The 24,969-nt window shown below is 44.6% G+C and overlaps 1 protein-coding gene across 3 annotated transcripts; it reads right to left on the reverse strand.

Annotated features, from left to right (window-relative positions):
- Positions 1–4,170: 4,170 nt before the first annotated feature.
- RANGAP1 (Ran GTPase activating protein 1) lies at positions 4,171–24,969 on the reverse strand. Of its 3 annotated transcripts, XM_082279968.1 has the most exons (18): positions 24,903–24,969; positions 24,225–24,262; positions 22,515–22,653; positions 21,236–21,363; positions 20,895–21,020; positions 20,263–20,322; positions 19,425–19,604; positions 18,471–18,605; positions 17,149–17,307; positions 16,860–16,973; positions 15,288–15,387; positions 14,494–14,578; positions 13,957–14,104; positions 13,378–13,491; positions 12,958–13,060; positions 11,163–11,251; positions 9,268–9,389; positions 4,171–4,951 (listed from the first exon to the last, which is right to left on the reverse strand). In XM_082279968.1, the coding sequence occupies exons 3-18, from the start codon at positions 22,624–22,626 to the stop codon at positions 4,882–4,884; spliced, it is 1,845 nt and encodes a 614-aa protein (XP_082136094.1). In that variant the 5' UTR covers positions 22,627–22,653; positions 24,225–24,262; positions 24,903–24,969; the 3' UTR covers positions 4,171–4,881. The 3 variants fall into 3 exon arrangements, with proteins under 3 accessions (XP_082136094.1, XP_082136096.1, XP_082136095.1); XM_082279970.1 differs by lacking the exon at positions 20,895–21,020; XM_082279969.1 differs by lacking the exon at positions 16,860–16,973.

Consider the following 24,969-nt stretch of genomic DNA (forward strand, 5'->3'; position numbering starts at 1 on the left):
GTTGGAGGGCACCTGTGGCTGGGGAGAGACAGCAGTAAGGCCAGGAGAGAGGCTGGGTTCCCATGCGTCCCCAAACAGCATCACCTGCTTGGCACCCCATGTGCCAGGAGGGCTGTTGCTGTGACCCAGTGGGGCAGATCTCACTTGCTCTTGCTCTCATGCTGTGATTTCACAAGTAGTAAACGAGGAAGGGAGTGTAAGAAAGAGAGGAGGAATACTTGGAATGAAAAGTGAAGGTCACAGCTAGCAGGTCACTCACAGGCAACTGGCTTGAAGCAGACACCCACCCCACCCCACCCTCCTGTTTTCTTCACATACCACTAACTTAAGATTGCTTGGTCTGTAACAAGCTATCGGTATCCCTCCTACAATTGCTTTGTAAGGCAAGCAGGTATGTGCAGGGAATGTGAGCACACAGGCTTCTGAGCTGCTACCCTTCTTTAAATGGCAAATGTCCCATGTCTCCACCATGCTGGACATCTGCTTCCTACCCTGCAAGCTCCCTGTTCCCCCCCCCCCAAGCTATTCATAGCAGTGTTTGGAATAGAACTCTACTGTTTAGCTGCAGGAAGGACGGGTTGGTTTTGGCTGGGCAGGAATGAGCTCCTGGGGAGAAGGTACCACAGAGAGGCCAAGGCTGGGGCAAATGCAGAGGAGGCAGCGAGCTGTAGATACAACCAATACACCCCCCTAAGCTTTGAGACAGCAGCAGTGGGGTCTGCAAGGCTCTAACTTGTGAAGCCACTGTGGTGCACAGCCCCATGCCCCCTGTAGCTCATCATCCCCTGTGGCCCCATGCCCCAACTCTGCCCTCCTGCTGTCACAGCTAGTCCTGCTGCAGCCTACACACACACTGGGGCAGCCCCCTCCTGTGCACCCACCCACCAGTGACGCCAATGTAATGCCCCCAAACTCAGTCCCCGTGTTGTGCCTGGAGCACTGTCACATGCCAGGCATCATCCCATCACTCCCTCCCACACACCTGGAGGGTTCACACACCCAGGGCTGGGAGTACCTGGACTTCAAGACGTGGCGAAGAGAGGGAAGCGTCCCCTGCCCCGTCTAGCAGCTGCCGAGCTCCTGCACCAGTGTTTGCTCTCCTTGCAGAAGTGAGAACTGAATGGGCCCCGTTGTGTTGCTCTCCCAGCAGCTCTCACCGGGCAGAGCCAGGAACGTGGGAGGAGGAAAAGGACGGGGGGAGGAAGGGTAAGCCACCCCTGGAGAGAGGGCAGCAACCCAGACAACTGCCTCCCCCTCGATTCACCGGGGGCTGGGAGCACCAGCCCGACAAAGCCCATGTGGTGTTTGTATTCACTGTTTCCCGGGCTCTCCCTTCCCTTTCCTGGCTGTATTAGTCACAGGAGCTACAGAGGTGCAGGGCAGAAAGGTGACATCTAGCCAGAATTGCAATGGCAGTGGTAGGCCTGAGCAAAAGGAGAGGCAGCTGACCAGTCGTGCCACGTTTACAGCCCCTCCACTCTCCTCATTTTGTTTCTTTGCTTGTTTAGAAGAAGCTGGGGTGGCAGTGCCTGCATGACACATCATTAGCTTACAGAAGGATATGGAGGCATTCATTTTCCTGCCAGACCGTTGTTTCACTCTCCCGGGGAACAGGAGCAGATCTGCAGCCTGACAAAAATCTGGAAGGTTTGATATTAGTATTGCCTTCCCCTATTCAGCAATCTCAGCTGCCAGAACCAGTATGTCCCAGTATGGACACTGGCTTCTTCCCAGACCTGCCAGCCAGCCCTGACCTCCACCTAAGGGACAGTGTGGTAGAGTGGCTCTGGCCAGGCAGTTTCAGTGGTCTGGGGAACCTTGACCACTTCCACCAGAACTACAACCTCTCTGACCTGTCGCTGGCCACCCAGCATCTCAGCAGCAACCCCACCTGCCAGCCAATGTGGAATCACCCACCACATCCACCATCACCCCCACCACAACTCTGGCCACTGTCCAGCTCACTCTGCTCCCCTCTGCCTGGCCCTTCCATCATCTCCCCTGGCCAGGAGCACCCTCCCCTGCCTCGACAACAGCCTGGACAGCAAAACCTCCCTGGTAGTGGCCTGAGCTCTGCTGAAGAACCATGGAGAGGGGGAGATGAGATACCAGGCACTGAATGTCACATCTGGCCTTTCCCCAGCCTCACCCCAGGCTTTTATTTTATTCATTTACCCAGCAATGATCTCACCAGCTTCAGTTTCTACCGAGGCTGCTGGGAGGCAGCTGGTCTTTACTCTCCCTGATGGGGCATGGGACATGAAGGCACCACACCTGAACTTCCACTTGAGGGCCTAACCTGCCTCTGCCAGGCCAGACACTTTTGCTTTCCATTTGTTTGACCTCTCTCTGCAAGGAGCTGGATCCCATTACTACCGCTACAGGGTTTCACTGCTCCCAGATGTGCCCAGAACTGCTCCATGCAGAGCTCTGCACCGTCCCTGACTTGCTGGGCTGAAGAAGTTCAAACTAAAAATCCATCTGACAACAGCAGTGCTTTTGGGGTGAAATGGCTGCACAAGACAGGCTGAAGCAGCACTGCAAAGACCCCACATTCCTCCAGGGCACCACAGGGAAAGTCATCCTCTGGAGAGCAATTTTTAATAGAAACCAGAATCAGCAATTCCCAGCCTCTTTTTTTCCCCCCTAATCCAGAAGCATAATGCAATTTTAAGGGACTTCTGAGTCCATGTCCTATTTAGAAGCAAATCTGTCTTCTGCAGAGACAATTGATTCTATCCTTATACCCCCCCCCTTTTTCCTACAGATCTCATCTTGACACAAAATACCAGGTGAAAATCTTATTTCTAAATATTGTTTGCTTTTGAAAAACCTTACGGGATCAACCCCTTACGCTTGCCTGCTGCTATGGCTTGGCTACTCAAAGCTTGTTGCACAGGTTTCCCTCCACAATCTGGCACACAGGTCCTTGTGCAAGCAGCAGATCCCTCTGGCCTTTCCAGGCTCCTTGCACAGACAGGAGCTTGCCACACAACATGATCCATGGGACCCACTGCAGATGGACTCCTGTAGAGGTTGACCCCATGGCTTGGCTCTGCATTGCATTCCTCTTCTTCATGACCCTTCTCCACAGCAGAGGGACACAAAGAGCAGCAAGAGACTAGGAAGCTTCAAGGAAAGCTACACTAGGTTCAAGACTTACAGAAACTACTTTAAAAAGGCTTTTTTTGTCTGTTTTACCCTCGAGCTCACAGAAAAACTTAACAAGGACAGGATGAGGTGGAGAAGGCAGGGCTGAGACTGCAGTGATTGAAACTCCTGTAGGTGCAGATAAAAATCAACCTTCAGTTGATTTTTACCAGTTTGGACACAGGGGAGTTCAGCTTCAGCCTGGGAAACTGGAATGCATTTTGCTCTTAGCCTTAGGGCAGCCTCTTTTTAATGAGGGGACACTGCTCTTACACAAAAGCCAGCACTTTGCCACCAGAATGATAAGACACACTGCTTTCTTGAGTCTGCTGGATCACAGCCACACCAAACTTCCCCCAGCCACCCCAGTTTCACCAGAACAGGCTCACATACTGGAGGAATTTAAGCAAAGGGTGTATCCAAGTAGATCTGGCACATATCACATACTATTTCAGTCCAGTGTCTCAAGCCTTTTTTTCTGTCCATGCTGCTGCACACCCTGTCAGTTCACACCAAGCTTTTCCTGCACCAAGGCCAAGCATGTGCCAGCTGTGGCCCACACTGCCTCTCACAACAAAGGGACAGCCAACTCCATCTCCTTGCCTTCTTCCCAGGACTATTTATCCTGCATGTCCATGGTAAGGGAGGATGAACAGTCTCCAACTGAAAATAGAGAAGGAAGGAACAACTCTGCGCTGCCTAAAGAGATGTGTTCAGTCTCAGAGGCTTGGAAGAAGATAGAGCAGGACCAGCCTGTGATTTTGTGTGCTCAGGAGCAGTACAGGCAGGTATCGCAGACTCATATGGGCACATGGACAATCCTCCAGACAGCTTTAGTAGCATCTGCTGCTACTTGTTCAGTGGAAGAGAAAAGCGCAGCCTTCTCTCTCCATATTCTTACACAGGCTTGGCTTTCAAACACATGAACAGCACACACAGGCCTGGTGTTTTGTCAAAGGGAAGAGAAAGGGAACACATTCCACAGGAATTTCATGGATTGTATTAATTTCCAAACCGAGCTTATTTAATTAGGGTGAGAAGGAAAAGGGCAGGAAGAATGAACAACACAGGCAACAGCAAAAAAATTTACAATAAAATATGCTTGCTCCCTTAAGCAATGGCCACCAGGATCAGCGCCACTACACAAATATTCCAAGCCACAGCAGAAGGGGAAGAGTATATTAAAATAAAAATCAGCCACACACTGCCTTTGACAACAGACTTGAAAGAAGAACCAGAGGGGATCACACCTCACCCCTCTGACCCATGAGCAGCACCCCTGTGGCCCAGAGAAGCGGGGCAGCAGCAGCAGAGCCTCCCTATGGCACAGTGCTAAATGCTATAAGGCAGGAGTCAGTCCAATAAAATAAAATGCCCAAGTGGGTTGATCCAGATGAGGGCTCTTCTGGGCCCCGTGTTAGTCTTGGCACACCCTTGACAATGCAACCAAAATGGAGAACTCTTCAATTCATGCTGAGCTCACAGCAGTACGGACTTATTTTAGCGTAAGCACCTGCCCTACAGACCAGGGAATCACTTCAAGAGGAGTAGGAAGACAATTCAGCAGGATTTGTTCAAGTTTATGAAAGCAGAAGGAAGGACAGACTTCCTACAGGGAGGAAAAAAAAAGGACAGTGTGTCTGTACGGCCTCTGGGATCCTCTCCCACTACACAGCTCCGAGCTCTGCTGATGACAGTCCTATGAGGAAGGAAGGGCACACCTCCTGTCTCTTACAGCTGGTGGAGGGTCTGTAAGAGCATGTGGCGAGCAAATGAACAGGAGTCAAGAGCACGGTTTGGTCTGTGGAAAGAAGAGAGACAGATTTAAAATACAGAATTGAAGAATGGCTTTGTGACTGCCTTTGAGCAAATAAACACTATTTCCAATGCACTGGGCATGTATGCCCCAAAACCTACAAATTTTACCCTCGGTTATCTCTTCCAAAACCATTCCATCATTGCTGCCCAGATCACTGCTTCCCCTTCAGAGCTTGCTGTGGAAAACTTTCTCTCCTGTTGCTAAGTCCAAGTCAGGAACACAATTGCCAAGAATCAGAACTTTTATTTTCATAACTATAAACAATCTGCTGCTGACTTTTATGTCTGCAGCCCGGTGTCTCATTTTGGGTAGAATGATGGAGGTGGGGGTGGAAACCCCCTTCCCTCTCTTCTGGCAATGAGATTTTCCATAAAGTTTCACTGTTTAGAGCCCCAAAACACAGGAGATGACCTTTTGAGCACTTAAATCTTTTCTCACCAAGTCATCTGCTATCTATAATCTGATGGTGACTTTGGTCTTGGGACTTTTTAAGTCTTTTAAAAAGGCAACATAACCTCCTGTCCTCTCCTTCCCTGAGGTCAAGTAGCACCTGACTGGCTTTGCTGGGCCACCTTTCAGGGTGCCTTACAAACAGCCCACAGAACCTGCAGAACATGACCTAAAAGGGCCCAAGACAGAGGTTGCAAGAGGTAATCAGACTTACACAGAATAATCTTTTCCCTGAAAGTAAACAATGGGACTACACTCAAAGAAGGGTTAACGTGAGGCTAAATTTCTGTAACATTCCCATCGCCTCCCAGTAATGTATATTTCTGTTTCTGCAGGCTAATTGCTGGCTCAGCATCACTGAAACTTCTACCAGTCTCTATCCATCCACTAGGGAACTTCCGCCAAAGAATTTTAATCCAATGTTTTCCACTGTTCTGAGAGTGCAAATCATTAATTTTACCTCTCTCCCACCTCACCACAGCAAAATAACCTTTAACAATGAAAAACTCCAAAGCCTACTCAATCTGGGAAAGAAGGGTGAGCTGAAATAAAGAGTGGAATATCTAGGAAGGAGCAAGGAGTTCACCTCCAGGTGTATAGCACAGGAACAAGAGCTGCAGAGGTCATTTGGTACAGCACTCCATGGCTGCTGCCGTTTAACAGAAGCACATCTTGGAGAAGACTTAACCCTTTTTATTCCCCCTGCCAAGAGTCATTCAATGCCTTGCACTGAACACACAGTGTCACAGAATTACAGCTTGGAGTTTATTTTCAACATGGCTGGGAGAGGTATTTCAGCCCTCATCTTTGGAAGACCCAGCCTTGTTTGCAACGAGGGGGCTGGTTCCATCCAGGCAGCTGCCCATTTTTGGAAATAGAGAACCTGGACTGCTGATGTTGATCACAGACAAGATCCCTCAGCCCCCTCTCCCAACACTAAACTCCACAGCAAATAAGGAGGATTTTATTGCTAGAGGAGGCCATCTGCCTGCCACTCTGTGCTACAGACTGTTCAAAGAGACCAGTGACGTGATGCAATTCACCAGCAAGGAGCAGCATAAAAAAACCCCCAAAAAACCAACCAAACAAAAACCCCCATCACCTCCAGCAAGTCACAAGTGGGCAGGCAGACGACATCCACATATTTTCAGTATTTCCACCTAAAAAATTACGGAAAAGCACATGTGGATTCACAGCACCCTCTTGCGTCCAAAAAATTCAAATAAGGCTTGACAGCAAGCAGAGTAAGATGGATGCTGTTTACAGTCTGTATCCGTAATTCTGTAATTACTATTGAATTGAGAACACTGCCTACAACAACAAATTGTCACAAAAGGAAGAAGGTAAGTGACTACTCCAGAAGCTCCTTGCAGTAAAAGACAGCAGAGCTCTGGCCTAGGCAGCTACAAGAACTTTACAGCTCTAAAAGCCCAAAAGAGCTAACTGCAAACCAAAAGGAGAAAACATAAATAGAAAATACCACAAAAATGCATACCAGTTTTCTGGTATGTGAAGTGAAGGAACCATGGGTTTGACAGAGTGGATGTAGATTTGTTGCAGAAACAGAGGCCAGATGAGCTCTATTACTAGGTAAGGTTTAACTTTAGGATTGCAATTTTACTCTGGCTGAATTCCAAGAAGAGACAAGGGATAGTGGTTAATTGAGAAGCTGTGTGATGGTTTTGGCTGGGCTAGTTAATTTTCTTCACAGGAGGTGCAGTGTTTTGGATTTGTGCTGGAAGCAGTGCTGATAACACAGGGATGTTTCAGTGACTGCTGAGCAGTGCTCACACAGCTGTTTGTCCTTAGGGAAAGCACTGTAAGAAATGCTTATGTTCATATAACAAAGACAGATTGCTTATATCTAGTGTGGCCTTCATTATGCAGCACAGGACAAAAGTTTCCCTATAAAATCACAGCTTGCAACATGTTCGTAAGGCAGAAAACTTCAGCTTGAAGAATTTCGTAACACCAGGGACAGTGGAGGCTTGGCATTAGCACAGTACATACCACAGGAAGGCACACAGGTCTGCCTTCCACTGAGAGAGGCTCTCACTGAGCTTCTGCAGAACCTATGAACAATCTCATACTTTCACCAAGAGACTCTCCCCTCTTGTTCTTGTAGTGAACTGCTGGCTTTGGATTCAAAAGGTTCTTAATGAATTCATGAAGACCAAAATTTCACTCTTTGTCACATACAGCATCATCTACAGCTTAAAAGCACTTATTGGGAGAAGGCTACATGCACACATACAGGGAGAGGGGAGACAAGTATCTTTTCTGAACAAAATTTGTTAGGATGCTTAAGAGTTAAGAGGCTCCTCTGGGCACTGCTTGACATAAACAATTAGGACAGTCAAATGCCCTGAACCAAAATCCTTCTTCTGTATTCTCAGCTTCCAGCAATTTAAATTCCATTTTGAGGGCTGGGGCTTGATCAACAAGCAAGAGCAAGGTAGCAGTGTAGGAAACAGCAGAAATTCAGTGATGTGTCTGGGTAACTTCACAAGGCAAGTCCTGGTACTTCTTGCTTAAACCTATAATGATTGAGTTGGAGGTGTATTTGTTCAGTTGGTAAAGCATATGGTCACTGGCTTGTAACTGCCTTAACCTGATCAGCACAAAGAAAGGACACAGCAGGCAAAGTGCTGCACAAGAAGGGCCTCCAGGTAGCATTCGCACATGTGTAAACAAGATACTTTATTTTCCAAAACTGACCTTAGCACGGTTGGTGTTTATGGACACAAACCACTGTTACATATCAGCTTTGACAGCTTCAGCCACACCAATGCTTGGAAAAATTCTTTTCCCCTATCATAACTGGCCAGCTTCCAAGCCCAGTGGAACCAAGACAGACTACCAATATTTGACTGCATTCCTACTGTGTTTCATACTGACCACAACTATCTCATGCCTCCACCTTTCACCAGGAAGGGATCCTAAGCAGCTGCATATACCGTGAAATTGAGAAGGCTTAAGCTTCACTCTGCAACCTGCTAGAAAGCTGCTCTCACCCTACACAGCACATGGTCCATGCTGAGCCAGCCACCAAGCTCCAAACTGATTTCAGGATTCTGCTGCTTTGCCTAAAGTGACATTTTTGGACTGTTTCTCCTCTGACTGTTGAACAGTAGCATGGAATCCTATTGCAAATCTATTTGGTGGGGTCTTTTCCCCTAAATCTCATCAATGCTGAAGTTGACACTGATTTAATTCAGGAGAGATATGGTTTCCATAGCCATTTAATACATTAAAAAAGCTAAAGCTGGTGGGCACAGGGGTTGGTTCTATGCCTATAGTGGAAGTAACAACATTAAGTACAGGCAGCTTCTTCAGTACTTACGCTCCCAATTTAGTTCTCAGAAAAATCACTACCTTGGTTGCTGTCACAGTAGGAAGTTCCATTTAAAAACAAATTCAGTCTGTGTTTTGCAGTTTCATCTGCTGGTGTTCAGTGTCTCACAGCATGACAACACTGGTAGAGCCCTGCTGACCCTCTTAACTCTGAAGGATGACTTGGAGGGCATAGTTAGACCCGTGTACCCAGCAGGTTTCCTTAAGCTCAAAACAGCTCTTCTGTGAGAGGCATTAGCAGTCTCTGCTTCAGAGCCACTTCCTTGCAAAGCCAACTTCCCACTTTTCCTTCTTTAGGATTAAGATTTTGTTTTTATCTCTGAACCTCACATACTGCAGTCAACAAGATAAAATAGAGACCCATTAAGATACTAATTCTCAATTTCAGACCCGGCATTTAGTGGGCTTTCACAACAGCTTACATGTAGTTATTAACCCTCAAACAGTTCCACAAGCTCCCACAGAGAAGACTGCATGGCAGATACAATACTCACTTTGTAACAAAAGCCGAGAGAACTGGGGCCAGGGATTTAGGGAAATAATCCTGCTGGACCATATGGTTCAAGGTCATAAGAATACCATAGAGGCTTGGAACAGTTTTGATCTTCTCTTCACTCTGAGAAATGGACAAGAAGTCAGACATCAGACAACTGGGATTTGATTTAACCCACTGTAATTCACAGACAATGAATTCTCTGCTGAATGTAGCAGAGAAAGCTGGTCACTAGATTAAGTACAAGACAAAGTGGCCAATTCCATAGTCTCCCAGCACCAGCACCTGAAAAAACATATCAAGAACATTCTAGTACTTATCAACTGACAGCAGTAGTAATAGGGAAAGGGAAGTAGTGAACCTCCAAGTGAAAGAGCCAAATCTTCTCAGATGCTCTGTGTCAAAGTATTCTCCTGAGGAATTTCACCAGACTTCAATCCATGAAGCATTCAGTTGCCTTAATTTTTTTGTATTATTCTGTAGCTCATTTTTATACCATCTCCAGCTCTTCATCAGGCTCCCTCCAGAACTTGATGCAGTGTTCCCAGGACTGGTCTCACAATTACGTACAAGATAAAGCCAATAGTCATCCCCTCGCTTACATGACACAAGTTATTCTTACTCCTAATGTGATACTACCCTACATATCCCAACTCTTACATTGCTCTCATTTATTTCTCCACAGGCATTTCAACAAAACCCCTCATTCTGCAGACAGGACGTAGACCTGTGTTCCTGCTGGAGTTCACAGTATTAATATCTGTTGCTCACATGCTTCCAGCTACATAGGACTGAAAATGGAGTATGTACCTTCCCCACATGTAGGGGGCTGGTGATGAATTAGGCATATCACAGATGACAATCAGCAGGCTGATCCTCCAGGGCATTATCATCAGTGCCACTTCCTGGCCTCAAAGAACTCTTCTGGAGCACAGGTGTGTGCTTTGTGCCTCATGCATATTGCTATTTTCCATATGGGCAAGAGGTAGGTGGCAGTCCTCAGAACAGGCATTCTGCCACCTTGGGTTCCATTGATCTTTCTGATAAGTGGGAAGCTCAGTGTTGGTCCAGTATACAATGAACACAGAGAGAGGTGAAACTGATTTTTAGGAAATTAAGTCATATGTGCATGTCAACAAGGGTCTGGAACCCAATCTGGATATTACCAGAAAGACATTCATAAACCTATTTAATAGCAGGCTGCTATAACAGATTATGGCTTTTCTGTAGTTTAGAATTGTGTTAGTCCAAGTTTCCATTCTCAGCTTCCAGGTCCTGAGGCAGTGAAAAACACTAATCCTTGTAGCACACGCAGGCAAAGGTGTTTAAGTCTGCAGACAGAACCTCTCCACAGTCACCTCACTGAAAATAAAGCTACTAATTCTGTGCAAATCACAGGTTTCCTACTGACCCTCAATCTTCTCACAATAAGTTTATTACTTGTAACTAATAACACCAGCATTTGGCAAAGAGTCTCCAAAGCATGAAGTTGAATGCCACTGATCTGGCATGAGAAGCAGATAAACATTGTTGAGACATGCTCTCAAGAAATGCCCTAAAGGACACCATTAACTAATAATATTGACATGGCTTTTATGGACACCACAGTCCAGCAGCAGCACTATTGCCCTACCTGATCCTCCCTGCCTTCAGGGGAGGCCAGAGAATGCAGAGCACATTAAGCAGGAGATGTACAAAAAGGTGACACATTCTTCATCCTAATGCAACCTCGCAATTTGCAGTTTCTGCTGGACCTGCAGACTTCCATTGTCCCTGGGCATCAGGCATGCACAGGCACCCAGCTGCTTCCATGGCAACATAATTACCCAAAATCCTGCCAGTCTGGTCTTCAACAGCCTAAACAGACCATGACTTAACTCTTTCCTGCTTCCTCACCTTAAGTAGCCCCATGTGGACCAAGAGGTTTGTGATGAATGCATCTGAATTAAATGTGGCAGAACTGAAGGCTTTTTTCATCAAGGCATCTAAAAAGAGATAAGCATATTATTTTTAGCAATACAGAAAAAGGACACCTATGGATTTTAAGATTAAGATGGACCATAGAGAAACTCAGTTGTTAAATGAGTTTTGTGACATTGTATCTGTTAAGACTTCATTTGTCTCTGTAGCTATAAGCTCTGAAACACTCAGACAAGTAAAACCCCTTAAGTATAAGGGAGAAAAAACCAAATTCAAAAAAATCCAACAAAACACAAAGCTCACATGAGAATTCCCACACTGCCAAGCTTCAGATGCAGTACACCCCAGTCCTATGCACCACCAGATGCTCTGCCTGGTGCATTTGAGCATGCATGTTATGTGCATACATGCATATAAACACAGTTAGATGAACTAGAGCACCAAGAGGTAGAGCCTTGACTTCTTAAAGGCCAGCAACAACTCACCTTTCATTTGAAACCACAAGGAATGAGAGAACACAATGAGAAAGTTTGTTCAGCTGTTTTCTGGGCTCCCTCAAGACCAATACTGTGCCACAAACAATGGGCAAACCAGTGCTTTAACCTCTCATGTCTACAGGGTGGGCAAGGCAACCCACTTTTGACCTCTGACAATTCTGTTTTCTTAGAATGGGCAGAACTCTAACTAGAGTTGACATAGAACAGTGCCAGACATTAACCAGGGCCCTCACTCTCAGCTGATGGCTACTTTTATGGAAGGAAAGTAATTGTCAGGTTCTATCTTCCTGAAGAAGCAGGAATAAAGATAAAGATATACACAAACACTTCAGACAACAGTAATATCCTTTGTTCCATTTTTTACTGGAGACAACCCATAACAGGCATGAGCCAAGGTGCACTAGCTCAGTGAGGTGCCAACTGACTATTTTTCACTGACTGGACCCATAACCAGCTGCAGAGAACTATTGTTTTACTGTTTGTAAGACAACAGTTTCACCATGTCTGTGAATTCCAAACAAATTTCAAACTAGAGAAACACACAGTACACCACCTTAAATGGTCTTAAAAATAATTAATCCAGCTCTTTTGCACAATACTGATTGGTAGTTCATGTATGGGAGAAATGAACTCCTGGGGGATTCAAAAAAAAGATGAAAGGCAGTGCTCAGATACCCAGGAATGTTTGGAAATTCCTATTTCCAAGCAAAAACATGAAGGGATATTATTAGTCCACACATTAATCAGACCTAACCCAAATTACTACTCCACAATATAGTGTGAGAAAAGGTCCCTTGTTTGAAGATTGGCTTCTGTATCTTGCCCCATGTTGGAAATCTCTGCTTCCTGAAGAAATTAAAGATGTTTCAGACTGATAAAGGGAGACATCAATTAGGAGGTCTCTTTACAGTCTTGTAACACTACACTAGGGAGGCTACTTTTTACAAAACACTTTTTAAATAAACAGCCTTGGAAAGGTAACTGACCTTGAAACCCAGAACTACTGGCTATTGAGAGCCCAGCATCAAGGAGATCCCGTAAGGGCAGCAGTGGCTCACTACAACAGTCACTGCCCAGCTTTGGAAGCACAAACTATGCCAGGTTCAGAATGAATCTTCCACTCCACACAACAGCAGGGCACAGCTTGGCACTTTGTTATCCACTAGGGACAAAAAGGCCCAATGGCCTGGCCCACAGGGGCCTTTTCCCACCTTGCAGTGGTGTCTATGGCACTGAACCAGGTGACACCAGAAAGTGAAGAAAGGCCCAGTCACCTGTTGTTTCATGTACTGCTGTTTTCACTGAGGCTTCATCTTTGAAGACTGAGGATATCCTTAGGAGAGTTGCAACTACTTTCTCTACATCAGATGTATCTGTCTGAAAGAGAAATAGATATCAGTTCACTGCTAGACAGCTACACAACATGGGTCTCTACTAGGGCTGTGGCAAGAATTACAGCCTTCAGCTGACTGACATCAGCTTTGCCTTGGCCATATGAGAAGGCACAAGCAACAAACAAAATTACTCTATGTAGAAGCTCTGATGCCAGTTTAAGCATTAACTGTGTAATCTACTTCCATAAGGTTCTTCTGGATCACTGGAGAAAAGATGCAAATCTAGGTCAAGCTATCACCTCTGACAATTAAAGAATTTTGAGAGAAAAATCAAGCCCAGACAAGCACCAATGCACCTACCTGCTGAGCTATCAGCACCGAGCACTTTGGTCCTAGTCGCAGCAGCTTCTCTGGTGATGGGAAAGCAAGGAACGTGGCAACATCCACAGGAGGAGATGGCACTGGAGTTGAAGCCTGAAACAGGCAGAATCCATCTCAAGTTTATTCTTGGAAGTAAATAAATTGGTTCAGCAAAAACAGATGGGACAGGTCAGGGCACAGCTATACCAGGTCAGAATTTGTTCTGTTTGAAAACAGCCCGAGGCTGACCTAAGCCCAGAGTTGGAATGGCCAGGATATGGTAGCACAAGGGCATGCCACTGCGTGTACAAGGTCTCCACCACTTTCTGAACATGGAACACTTTGGCAACAACCACTACTCAGCCTTTCCCTCCATGCATGTGTACACCATGCACACTTTACAACACACACTTTTCAACTAATCCATTTTATTTCCTGAATGTTATCTCCCTGTTACAATAGTGCCAGCCCATGCAGGAATGTGCCTGTCAGCATTTCAAGTTCAGACACCAGGATTTCATTTCCTCCTTTATGCTCCTCCATCTGATGAAACAAGAATCTATCTGGAAGTAAGCTTACCTGTGAATCAATTATCTTCTTAGGAGTCAGTGACTCCTGTTCTTCTGCTCCTCTTTCTTCCAGCTGTTTCTGTTCCTCTTCCTCTTCCTCCTCCTCCTCATCTTCATCCTCCTCCTCATCCTCATCCTCCTCCTCCCCTTCATCATCACTAAGGTTTGAATGTTACACATTCCATTAATTACACACTTGGAATTCCTATACACTGGCACTCAAAACTTTTCAAGAACAAAAGAGCAGCCTCTCCTCAAAGTCCTACTGCAAGAAGCACATCTGACCTACAACACACCAAGAAGACACTCAATCATCAGTCACCCAGTTGAGAACAGCAAGAAAAGAGCAACAAAATCTAACTAATGCTAAGGTAAGTCCATCAATGAAAACCAGACAAGTTTAAGACACATCCTTGGCTGTGCTCCACACTCAGATCAATATCTATCAGCAGTGAGAGAGTTCTTATTTTAAAATGAGATACATCAATAAGAGTGTTGATGAGAATTGTCAGAAAACTTCTGATTTAAATTCTGGCATCATGCCTACCTCAAAGATCCCAGCACTGATGCCATATTGAAGCCTTCAAGGATCTCATGGAGCTGCTCACATACCTCTTCTCCCAGACAGTTACCTAGGTTGATAGAGGAAAGGGAGCAGACTTGACAGATGCACACAAGTTTGTTCTTGAGGACTTAGCTGTATATTCTTGTCTATCCCTTGTTTCTGAAATTAAACAGTTATATGCCATTTCTGCACAACACCTTAGAGGCAGCAACACAAACCACACTTATCAGACAGAAGCAAACAGTTGTTAAACAAATTTCAGCAACATTATACAATGGTTGGAGATGAAAATGCCCTAATGTTTCAATGTTTGAAAGACTTCCTGTTAACTTTCTAAATAGCTCTTGTTCTTAGTGATTCTAAAAGAAGTACACACAGCACAGAACCAGTGAAATGCAGTGACCCAAGGTATGAACAGAAAAAGCCAAAGTTCTCACACTCTTCTGCAGAGTTGCACACAAAGGTTTTTGTTTCCAAGTATGAAGAGTCTGAGGTAACACTGAATAATTAGAGTTTTACTGAAAAAAGGTACAGTTATCAGCCTAATCTTTCCACCTTATGAGGTCTATCAAAAATGCTTAACAATTAACTGAGTTCATGGTTTAAGAAAACTTTAAAGATCTAGCCATTTCTTGTCCCAACATCATGCAAGTTCAGCTACTGTTTTTATATGCTGACAATTGCAAGAATAGAATATGTGGTTCTGTCAACATTCTTCCTAGTGGTTTCTCACTGGAATCAAACCAGACATACTTTGATCTAGCAAACTTACATACCATTGAGATCCAACTTCTCCAGCTCTGTCTTATCTTCAACAGCTTCAGCAACAGTTAGAGCAGCATCTCGTTTGATCTCACAGAAAGACAAATTCAGTTCCTAAGAAGCAGAAGAACATTTTATCTGCAGAATTCCTATTAACATCTATCATATCAATAAACTTCATGTCCTCACAAGTGTCCCGGAAAGACTCATTTGAAGTGGCTCCCAGCAAAAAAAAAGTGTTATTAATTGAATATAAACCCTGACATACTCCTACCTCATATACTTAAAAGGGGAATTTTGAAACATACTGGTGTTAAGAGCAGCACTATTAAAGGTGGTAATTTTAAAATACCTACAGATCACTGCTCACCTAAAAGGCAGCAGACATTTCAGATTTGCTGTCAGCTGACTGGAGAACTTCACTTATCAAGGGTCACAGGAGCACTCCAAAACTCACACTCCAGTAAGTCTAACAGAGGAAGGGCAGCTACTGTACTAAACAGATTGGACATTTCCTTTGACACCTCAGTTACAAGTTAAGGCCTTCAAAAAACAAGCCATGAGTGGTACTACTTCTGATAGACCCAGCCAACAAAGAAACCATGTGCACTAGTGAGAGTAAAGTTACTCAACAGCCAGACACCATCCCCCACTGTGCTCAATCAATCCCTTCCTGAAAAGGGATTGAATATTAACAGCAGAAGAGAAGCAGTCCTTGAACAGAATGAATCAGCTGCAATTGCTTCATGCTGCCCTCCCTTAACCATTTCTGCTCTAGAAAAAAGAATTTAACCTCTGGCTGTTCATCTCAATACCCCATTACTTAACTTTTCTTGGGAGATTCAGACAAGTTCCAGTAGAACCAGCAGAAGCCCAAGCAAGGGATCACACACCACAAAGAACTTACTTCTTTCTGTACCACGTTCATACACATAATTAGATATTAATTTTTGTCTTTGACAGCAAGATTAGGAATCACATGTTCAGCATCTGTCTCAGGGCAGTTATGACTCATGGCAGGTGTTTCTAGCGATCCTAGTTTGCTTATGTTATTAATTTGACTTCAGCCTATCCAGAATGTTGTCAGATTCAAGTCCTGTGCAAATATTGATGTAGGAGGCTGTGGTATCACCAAAAAACTAAAAATACTTGGACCTTTGATTGATGCTCTAACAAAGAAAAAGCATTAACTGTATGAGCTATGAAATGCTGAAGAGACTACAAGCTGTTCATGAAGTCCCCTTTATGTCAGTCCCCACTCATGAAGCTCTGGGGAATTCTAATAGCAGGTACTTCCACTATTAGATTTCTTGAGTAGAACTTGCTGAGTTGAGCAAACAGCTGCAAAAACATCAAGCAAAGACTAAACAGATCATTGGTACATCTCCACATAGCACAGCCCTAGCTGGATGGTAGGAGGCCATTGATCTACAGCACAGCTTGCTGCTTTTCAGTTGCGAGCACAGAACCGGCACAGAACTGAATCCTGTTTTAAAGTAATCAGCAGCAGTAGCAAAATGAACAGAAAAACGTGAAATGGAAAACTCGGCATTTTTCAAAAGAGCTGGACAGCAAGCAGACAATACCTTTAATTTATGAAGCCCTTCTTTAACAGCATCAGCAATAGCAACAGCACCCTTTGAACGCACCAGGCAGTCCCCGAAGTTGATCACTTCAATCTGCCGAAGAGCCTTCAGGGTCTGCAGAGCAAGACAGCACAGAATTCAAAGTAGACATGCAAGTAAGTGAACATCCTATTACTTCTGGAATGTCATCTTTCCCATTGCAGCATGACATGCAGCTCCACCAATCCAAAGGTGTTAATGCCAACTAGACTTGAGACAAAACTCAAAACAGCTGCTTAAAACAACTCACCTCTGCCATGGCCACAGCTCCTTTCTCTGTGAAGGTGTTGTCATTCAAGTTTATAACCTTAAGCAGTGGGTTGATAGCAAAGGCCTGTGCCAGTGCTGTTATGCCAGGATGGTTAATTCCATTCTGTGGCATATGGACCTCTTCTAGAGTCCCAATGATCTACAAAAGGATGCAGATAAAACAGCTTTTATTAAACATATTTCAGCTCAAGAGTATACTGCTCCATTCTTAGGACTTAAAATTGTTTTGAGTTTCAAAACTCTACCAGTTCTTCTACAGTGATTTACCAGCAATTCTGTCACAAATCTAAGTGCAATAGCAGACACATGGCAAGTGTCAGATTAACACAAAGCCCTGATTCAAAGAGACAAGTATCATTGTCCTATATGCCTACTCTAAATAACTTAAAACTAAGAGTTCCTCACCTGCAGTTCAACAACACTAAAACAGACCACACAACATCACTTTAATTTTCTAATTAAAATCTACATTTTTGCCCTGACCACAGAGGCAAGCATGTAAGAAAGTTAGTACAAATATTGTTTATGGACTAAACAGCATGTCACAATGATTAACCCCATTTTGGTAGTGCCATTCAATCTTGATTCTCCATGAATCACATTGTAACACAACTCCTAAGTATTTTAAAAGTCTTATTTTTGCCATGATTACTGATTAATCAAAACCACATCTAGGCAGCTCTTTATGAAATAAGTCAGCCTCCAACCTGCAATATCATTGTCAATATGCCTGACAACATGCATTATAATTCAGAAGTAACTTCTAGCAGCAACTGAGGTAAGAAAAGGGAATTAAGGTGGTCCCAACCACAGTGAATTCTCTTCCTCCCACAAAAGTGCAAGTAGGTCAGTGACAGCTAGAGAAAGCCAGGCAACACTAAGCTCTTATCAGATGATCCTAGCAAAGACACTGGGCTGCTTTTGCCAGATGAATGAGCAAAGCAGCACTCAAGAGGACAAGATGGGATACCTTACCCCAGTGCCCGTCAACAACCATTACCACAGAGAGAGGAAAAGGAACAGAACTATTAAATTACTCAGGAGATTACTATTTCTCCCTCAGGTAACTACTTTACACAGCTACTAGTTATGTTTGGAAATTTAGGTCACGAACACTCAGTCACCAACTCTAATTCCACTTGTTGAAGACACCAGTTTCAGCAGCAAGAAACATCATGACTTTAGTGAACAGACCACCAGCTCCTGCCTCCAAGACGAGGCAAACTCTGTGTGCATCAACACTAGCACCGAATCATACCTTGCTCCAATTTGCTGTCAAAGCAGCTCTAGTTTGATACTCACCCCGAAGGCTTCAGCCAGGGCAGTGGCACCATCATTCTCCAGACGATTTCTGCCAGCCACAAATATTTTTAAAGCAAGAGGCTTGCCCTGGGCACTTGATTTCCTGTGACAATCTTTCAGAGCGGCTGCCAGTATCTAAAGATAAAACAAGCAGATTATACTCCCCCAGATCATTCGACAGGAATCCTACTGTGTTTTGTAGACCACTCTCAAGAAATACTTTGGGCATCACTGAAACTTACCTGTTTCTAGAATAGGGTATACAATAAAACTGTCTCTACCTGCAACACTTGCACATTGTGGTCTCAGGCAAGAATTGATAGTTTTGCAACACTAAAACACACAGAGCCATCAAGAACATTTTCATTCTAATCAGGCAAGCATATATGGGTAGGAAGTTGACCATGAGCTACCAATACACATTTGAAGCAAAGGAACTCTACTGGGCTGCCTTGGGAAAAAGCACTCACAGCAGGTCAGATCCTCCTCTACTTAGCCCTGTGAAATGCATCCAAGCACAGTGTCCAATACCAGGCTCCTACATAGATTTACTGGGGTGAGTCCAGCAAAAGGGGCCAAGGATGATTGAAGAACTGGAGAATTTTACTGACCCCTGAGATTATTAAGGCTGGAGAAGAAAAGGCTTTAGGGGAGATATTATCCATGTGTAAATATGGATAATATCTATCTGCCCAGAACAACAAGACGAGGGGCAAAGGTAGCATTAAGAAGGCAGAGTCACGACACAAATGCACACAAGCCAGTGCAGAGAAAACAGCATTTTAACATAAACTCCCTTTATTACTGTGAGGGTTGTTAAACACTGGGATAGACTATTCATAGAGCTTGTGAAGTCTCCATATTCAAAACCTGACCAGACAAAAGCCCAAAGAACCTGGTGTAGTTGCCTTGAGCAGGGGAGTTGGCAGTCACCAAAGATGAGACAACCCTTACCTTGCCACCACCAATGCCCATGCCACAGTTATTGAGCTTGAGTTCCCGCAGAGTGTAGCAGGCAGGGCTCTTCAGCAGAGCCTCAAAGCCACGCACACCGTCTGGCCCAAAGGCATTGTCACTCAGGTCCAACTCTACCAGCTGGGCTCCAGCAGTGATGAGTGCATCTCCCAAAGAGATCTGTAAGGAAACAGATGGCAGTGGGTGGGAGGGAATGGATTAACTTTTAGTGACAGCATCACTGCAGTGGCTAGGTGTGACAGTGATGCTGCAAAAAATTTCCACTTTGAAGACATTCTGCAAAGCTGCATGGGGAAATAAAACTTTACTGCTAAATCCAGAGAGGAAGTTGTACAAATTAAGCTAAAGATAACCATAAAGCAGTTACCAAGACAGTATCCTATCCCTTTAGGTCAAATGCTTTCCAAAGTGAGTTTCCCCCTCCACACTGCTGAAAGAAATACTGTTTTCATCATGTTGAGCTTATGTTCTGGCTTCACAGGACTCAAGGAGACAGAGGTCTGTAATGGTCTTAGAAGACAAAGCCATATGATTTATTTAGAAAGCTTAACTTTCATTCTATCTGTTAGGTCACAAAGATGTTTTTCCCAGTGAAAAGCTCCTTCACTAGCATGGACTTGTATTTATCACTTAATCGACTCCTCTCCACCTCATACAGGAAGAGCAAAAGAGAATCACTCACCTATTCTGAGACATTTCGTGTTAACAGCACAGAGAAGGATCAGCTCTGTACCAAAATACAGACTCCCACAAAAAGCATGACAGGTGAGAAAACAGGTTATATTAGTCAGAAGTCTCAGATCTCATTTTTACTTACCAAAGCAGGAGGGATCTCAGACCTTAGCCTCCCTGTGAACATGTCACTCCAATGACACCTCTAAAATAAGAAGCATACAGATAAAACCCACTAAAATATTTAGGTCAACACAGTTGTAATAAACATTTACACATACAAGCTGCTTTACATCACTGGGAACAGCTTCATGCTGTCTCCCTTCCCTTGGGTTGTCATTTGATTGTACTAAAGAGCTGCAAGAATCAGTGTTACAATCACTTTCATTTGCAAGGACAAAGTAACTGAAGTGCACACCATAAACATTATATATACACAAGAATTCTTGGTTTTGTTCAAGCTGGATTTTTTCTGCTGAGAAAATTACCACAGAAAAAAGCAACAGGAAACAGAAGAATACATTAGGAATGCCGATTTTACTAAGGTATGAAGCTCAACAATCTGAACTTACTTGAAAAGCCACACTTTGATGACTAATGTGTATCAATGTTTCATACCACTCTCCTTCAAGGGACAGTGTAGCATCTCTAGCAGCACAGCATCCCCTTAACATCAGGCCAGAGCAACAGTAGGAAACGCAGCTTGGGCAAAGATAAACCTCCTGTTGCATTTCCTCCATTATTTCCTAGCTACTCAGGCATTCACTGAAGATTCACTCTCCAGAAGATCTGACTCAGCTTTCCAGAGAACTTCATTTTGTTGCCATGCTCTTGGCTTACAGATGCTGCCTTCAGTAGGGGTACTTCTTCATACAGCTTCCTAGCTTCAAGATTGGAAGTGTTCTAAACAGGAAGTTAGGAGTGCAGAAGGTGTTCCCACTATCCCAAAGTCTCCAGGTTATGCTGTATTTTCATAAGGTTGCTCTTCCTACTGGAAGAGCCACCAAGCAAGCTTTGGAGGTAACTCAAGGCAGGCTTCTGTAGGAAGAGCCTAGACAGGCCTTCAGTATTTCCACATTATTTCTTCCCCTTGACTACTCCCCACTTGAGACTCTCACCTTGAGCTCACTTTTCTTCTCCAAGGCTTTGGCAATAACCTTTGCTGCCTCCACACCCACTGTGTTGCCTTCCAGGCGCAAGGCTTCCAGGCCATCAAATTCCTCAATTTGCTTGATCACTTCTTCAGCTGCAAGAAGCAGATAATCTAGTTGGTCTTTCAAACACTGTCTTGGTTACCACAGTAACCCTCAGATCCAGTAATACTTGCTCAACCTCTAGCAAAAACAGCTGAACAACATGTGAAAACACCCTGAAACAGCAATGGGAACAGAGCTAAAGTGTCAGGTCACCAGAGAGAACATTCTTCATTCTCTACCCTTCCTTCTCATAATTTTCTCATTTTATTGTGATAGACATCCTCCTATTTGCAAAACTTAATTTCTTTACTTCCCAAATAAAATTCCTCTACCATTCAGCACATGGTTTAAAAGCTAGAGTATATGTCCCTACAAAAGTGCAAGGACTAAGTTAAAAGTTGATGGGAATTGGTGTCACATCAACAGGAAGTTCCAACTGACTGGCAAAAGTAATATCTGTTTAGCAAACACGTCGGGGTGGAACAATTTAACTCTACAGTAATCCTATGCAAGGCAAAGAAGCAAGCTGCAGTCTCTCCTGCCAATGGGCACTTGTTATTGTTCCCAAGCTCCAAGGCCCTTCCCCACAGTTCAGTGCCTTTGAACTACTAAACCAATCCATAAAATGCTCCACCTTCAGCATCAGCAAAAAAAAAAAAAAAAAGCACTACAGCAAATAGCCTCTCTGAAAAACATGCTGGTTTTCTTATCTTGGCAGAAACGTTGATATAGGAATATATACATTTTCTCCAGATATTTACATTAGCAGCCACTGTAAGGCTTATTGTGAAACACACATACACCAAGACAGAAAGAAAGTGAGCTGTTGCAGCAGGCTAACATACCAGCCCATTCCTCTGCACACATCTTGTTCCAAGAGCTGTGATGCACTTCTTCACTGCTTTTAAAAGGAGCACTGACTTCTAATGCCCAGTGACTGTGAAAATCACTTAGAACACCAAGAATACAACAACTGCAAACCAGGCACCCAAACCCCAGTTACAGCAGCTGCAGCACTGCCAGGGCACCAGGTGAAAGCAGGGTACCAGAAGGGAAGGAAATGTTTCTATCAGAAGCAGCTGATGGACCCCTGCATCACAGATACATTACAACTTGTCCATGCAGGATCAGCAGAAGGTTTACCACAAGATTTTACAGCTTCAGGGAGATGCTTCCCAAGCACAAAGGTATTTTCTCTTACCATCTTCAGCTGTGTTGAGTTTAAGGCTCTGGCCTTTGAAGCTCAACTGTCCACCACCCACTTTGGTTTTGGCAAGTGACTCCACAAGCTTAGTGATGTCTTCTGATGCCATTTTCCTGCTTCTTCCAAAAGTTGAGAGCTGTCAGTTAAAAGAAACTGTCATCATAAAAACTTTCTAACTACAATACATAATCTGTACAAATAATATTTATTTGAACACTAATGTGGTTTTTGTTACTCAGACATCTAATTGAGTTTTCAGTGTCATCAATACTTTCCCCAAAGCTCAATTAAGACAGCTAAGGTAGATTAATAATCCAAAGCCAGTCAGATGGTGCTGATTCTTCCAACACTGGCAAGACTTGGGTTTTGATGGAGTTGTTATACTTCATAAATAAACAGTAGGTAAAACTATGGATTAAGGCCACATTAAGACATTACTCTTTGTGCAAGACTAACAATTACAATATAATATTCCTCTTGTCTCAAACCCCATCCTTTAATTATATATGCTGCATGCTTCCCATGCTCTCCAAAGCAAGCTAGAATGAACACAGTTGCTTTTCCTTTCCAGTGATATCCCCAGTAGTGCTCTTGTCAGCACACTGTTCCAGAACCACCGAGTTGCTGAAAATGTGTGTGCTGCATACAAAACTCCCTCAGCTTTCTGGGTGCTCTTTCCTTTCAGATGTTCCACCCAAATTCATCACACATTAAACAGGATGATCTTATACTCACAATGTATTAGTGAATACACTGTGAATACATTCACTAAATTAGTGAATATTTAGCCTTGAGGCACAAGTTTGAAGCTAGCCATGCCTGGTAGCATCTGCATAGCATTATTTAATGAATATTAATAACTGTGTGAAGGAACTGGCCTCCATCCATTCAGTAGGATCAACTGAGCACATTTCCTATCCCACTACCTCCACTGGGATAAAAGACTACACATAACTAATGTTTAGAAACCACACACTTAAACAGACTTTAGATGTCAGAAGGGATGAAGTTTCATTCCTGCTACAGAACACTGGTTCCCGTCCATTCTTGTCTGATTTAGAAGTGACCCCACACTCTCTCTTTGAGCTCAACAGCACTGGTTTTAAAATATCCCCTATACAGAAGCTGTATATACATACTTTCCTCCTGATATCCATCTGTGAAGCCTCCAGCTTCCCCAGAGTATGGCTTCTCCTCAGGGATCTTTAACTTTAATATTGCTTTTGGAAACAAGAGGGGAAGATCTCCAAGGCTGAAGAACTTAAGTTTTCTAGGATTACTATCCTCTCAGGTAGGTGCTGCCAGTACAAAGAAACCCACATAACTTACTCCACTCCTACCAGACCACACTGACACCAAACTTGTGGACACCCCCAGCCTTTGCCAATCCAACACTGAGAAGGAAGAAAAAAGAGGACATCCTCCAAACCATGACTTTACCAGACAGGAAGAGAAGTGAACATCTGAAGAGGTCAGTCTGTTCACCTAGTTCAATTAACAACTTTACTTTTAAAAACCAGTTCCATTCTACTATGATCATCTTCTTTACAGATGTACTCATCCTCTTGGCTTCTCTTTTCCTTGAATCTCCTTTGTCATTCTTCACCTTACACACAGACTACCTCCTAATCTCAACATACAAATCCAGCATCACATCCTGAAGCATGTTTTATAGCACACGTCAGCCACAGCCAACTGTCAACCTACCAGAGGTCTCTTCACTGTTAATTCTCCTGCAGAGAAAGCTTTGGGGAAAAAAAAAAAAAAAAAAAAAAAAAAAAAGAAAGAGTTAGTCTCTTTGGCAAATACAACCAAGATCTGGAAATGCCTGAAGACAAGTTTCCTATTCACTTAAAGGCTGTATGAAACTTTATCCTTCCTGATGATGAAAAAAGTTAGTTCAGACGAATGCTTTAATTACAACACTTCGTCGACCCCAACAGACAACACTCCGGCTACCTGCTGCTCGCCCAGCAACGAGAGGCATGGCAGCGCGGGGCGACAGCCAGAGGTCCCCGCCCCGCCAGCCCCTGACAGCCTCCCCGCGTCGCTCGCTCCAGGGGCGGCCGACGGCTCCTCTCTTCCCCTGCGGGAGCTGCCGAGCGCCGGCCACACGCTCCCCGCCGGCCGCACGTAACGGGGCCCAAAGCACGGCCGGAACGCCCCTTCCCGCTCCGCGCGGGGAGGGGGAGCGTGGAGAGGGACCCGCGGACAGACACGCGTGACCCGCGCCCACGATGGGGGACCCCCGCCTGCGCGTGGGAGCGCCCCCCGCAGGCGGGGCCGAGGAGCGCGTCAGCCCGCGGGATCGCCTCATCTCACGCGCGGCCCCTCCGCCGGCCGCTAACGGCGGCGGCTGCCGCCCCTCCCATCCCATCCCCTCACCTCCTCGGGGGCTCCGCCGCCGGTGGCTGCCGGGGAAGGCGCGGGAGCCTCGCGCCGCCGCCGCGCC

This window comes from Coloeus monedula, assembly GCF_965178545.1.
Source record: "Coloeus monedula genome assembly, chromosome: 4".
NCBI classification, from domain to species: Eukaryota; Metazoa; Chordata; class Aves; order Passeriformes; family Corvidae; genus Coloeus; species Coloeus monedula.

Bases quoted from the DNA above. Each gene is read 5' to 3' on its own strand.
- RANGAP1 (XM_082279968.1), bottom strand. From the start codon at position 22,626: ATGGCATCAGAAGACATCACTAAGCTTGTGGAGTCACTTGCCAAAACC. The intron at 16,974-17,148 runs GTGAGTTGTTTT...CTTGCTCTGCAG, and splicing joins GAGCTGTGGCCATGGCAGAG to ACCCTGAAGGCTCTTCGGCA. The intron at 9,390-11,162 runs GTGAGGAAGCAG...TCCATTTCTCAG, and splicing joins TCCACATGGGGCTACTTAAG to AGTGAAGAGAAGATCAAAAC.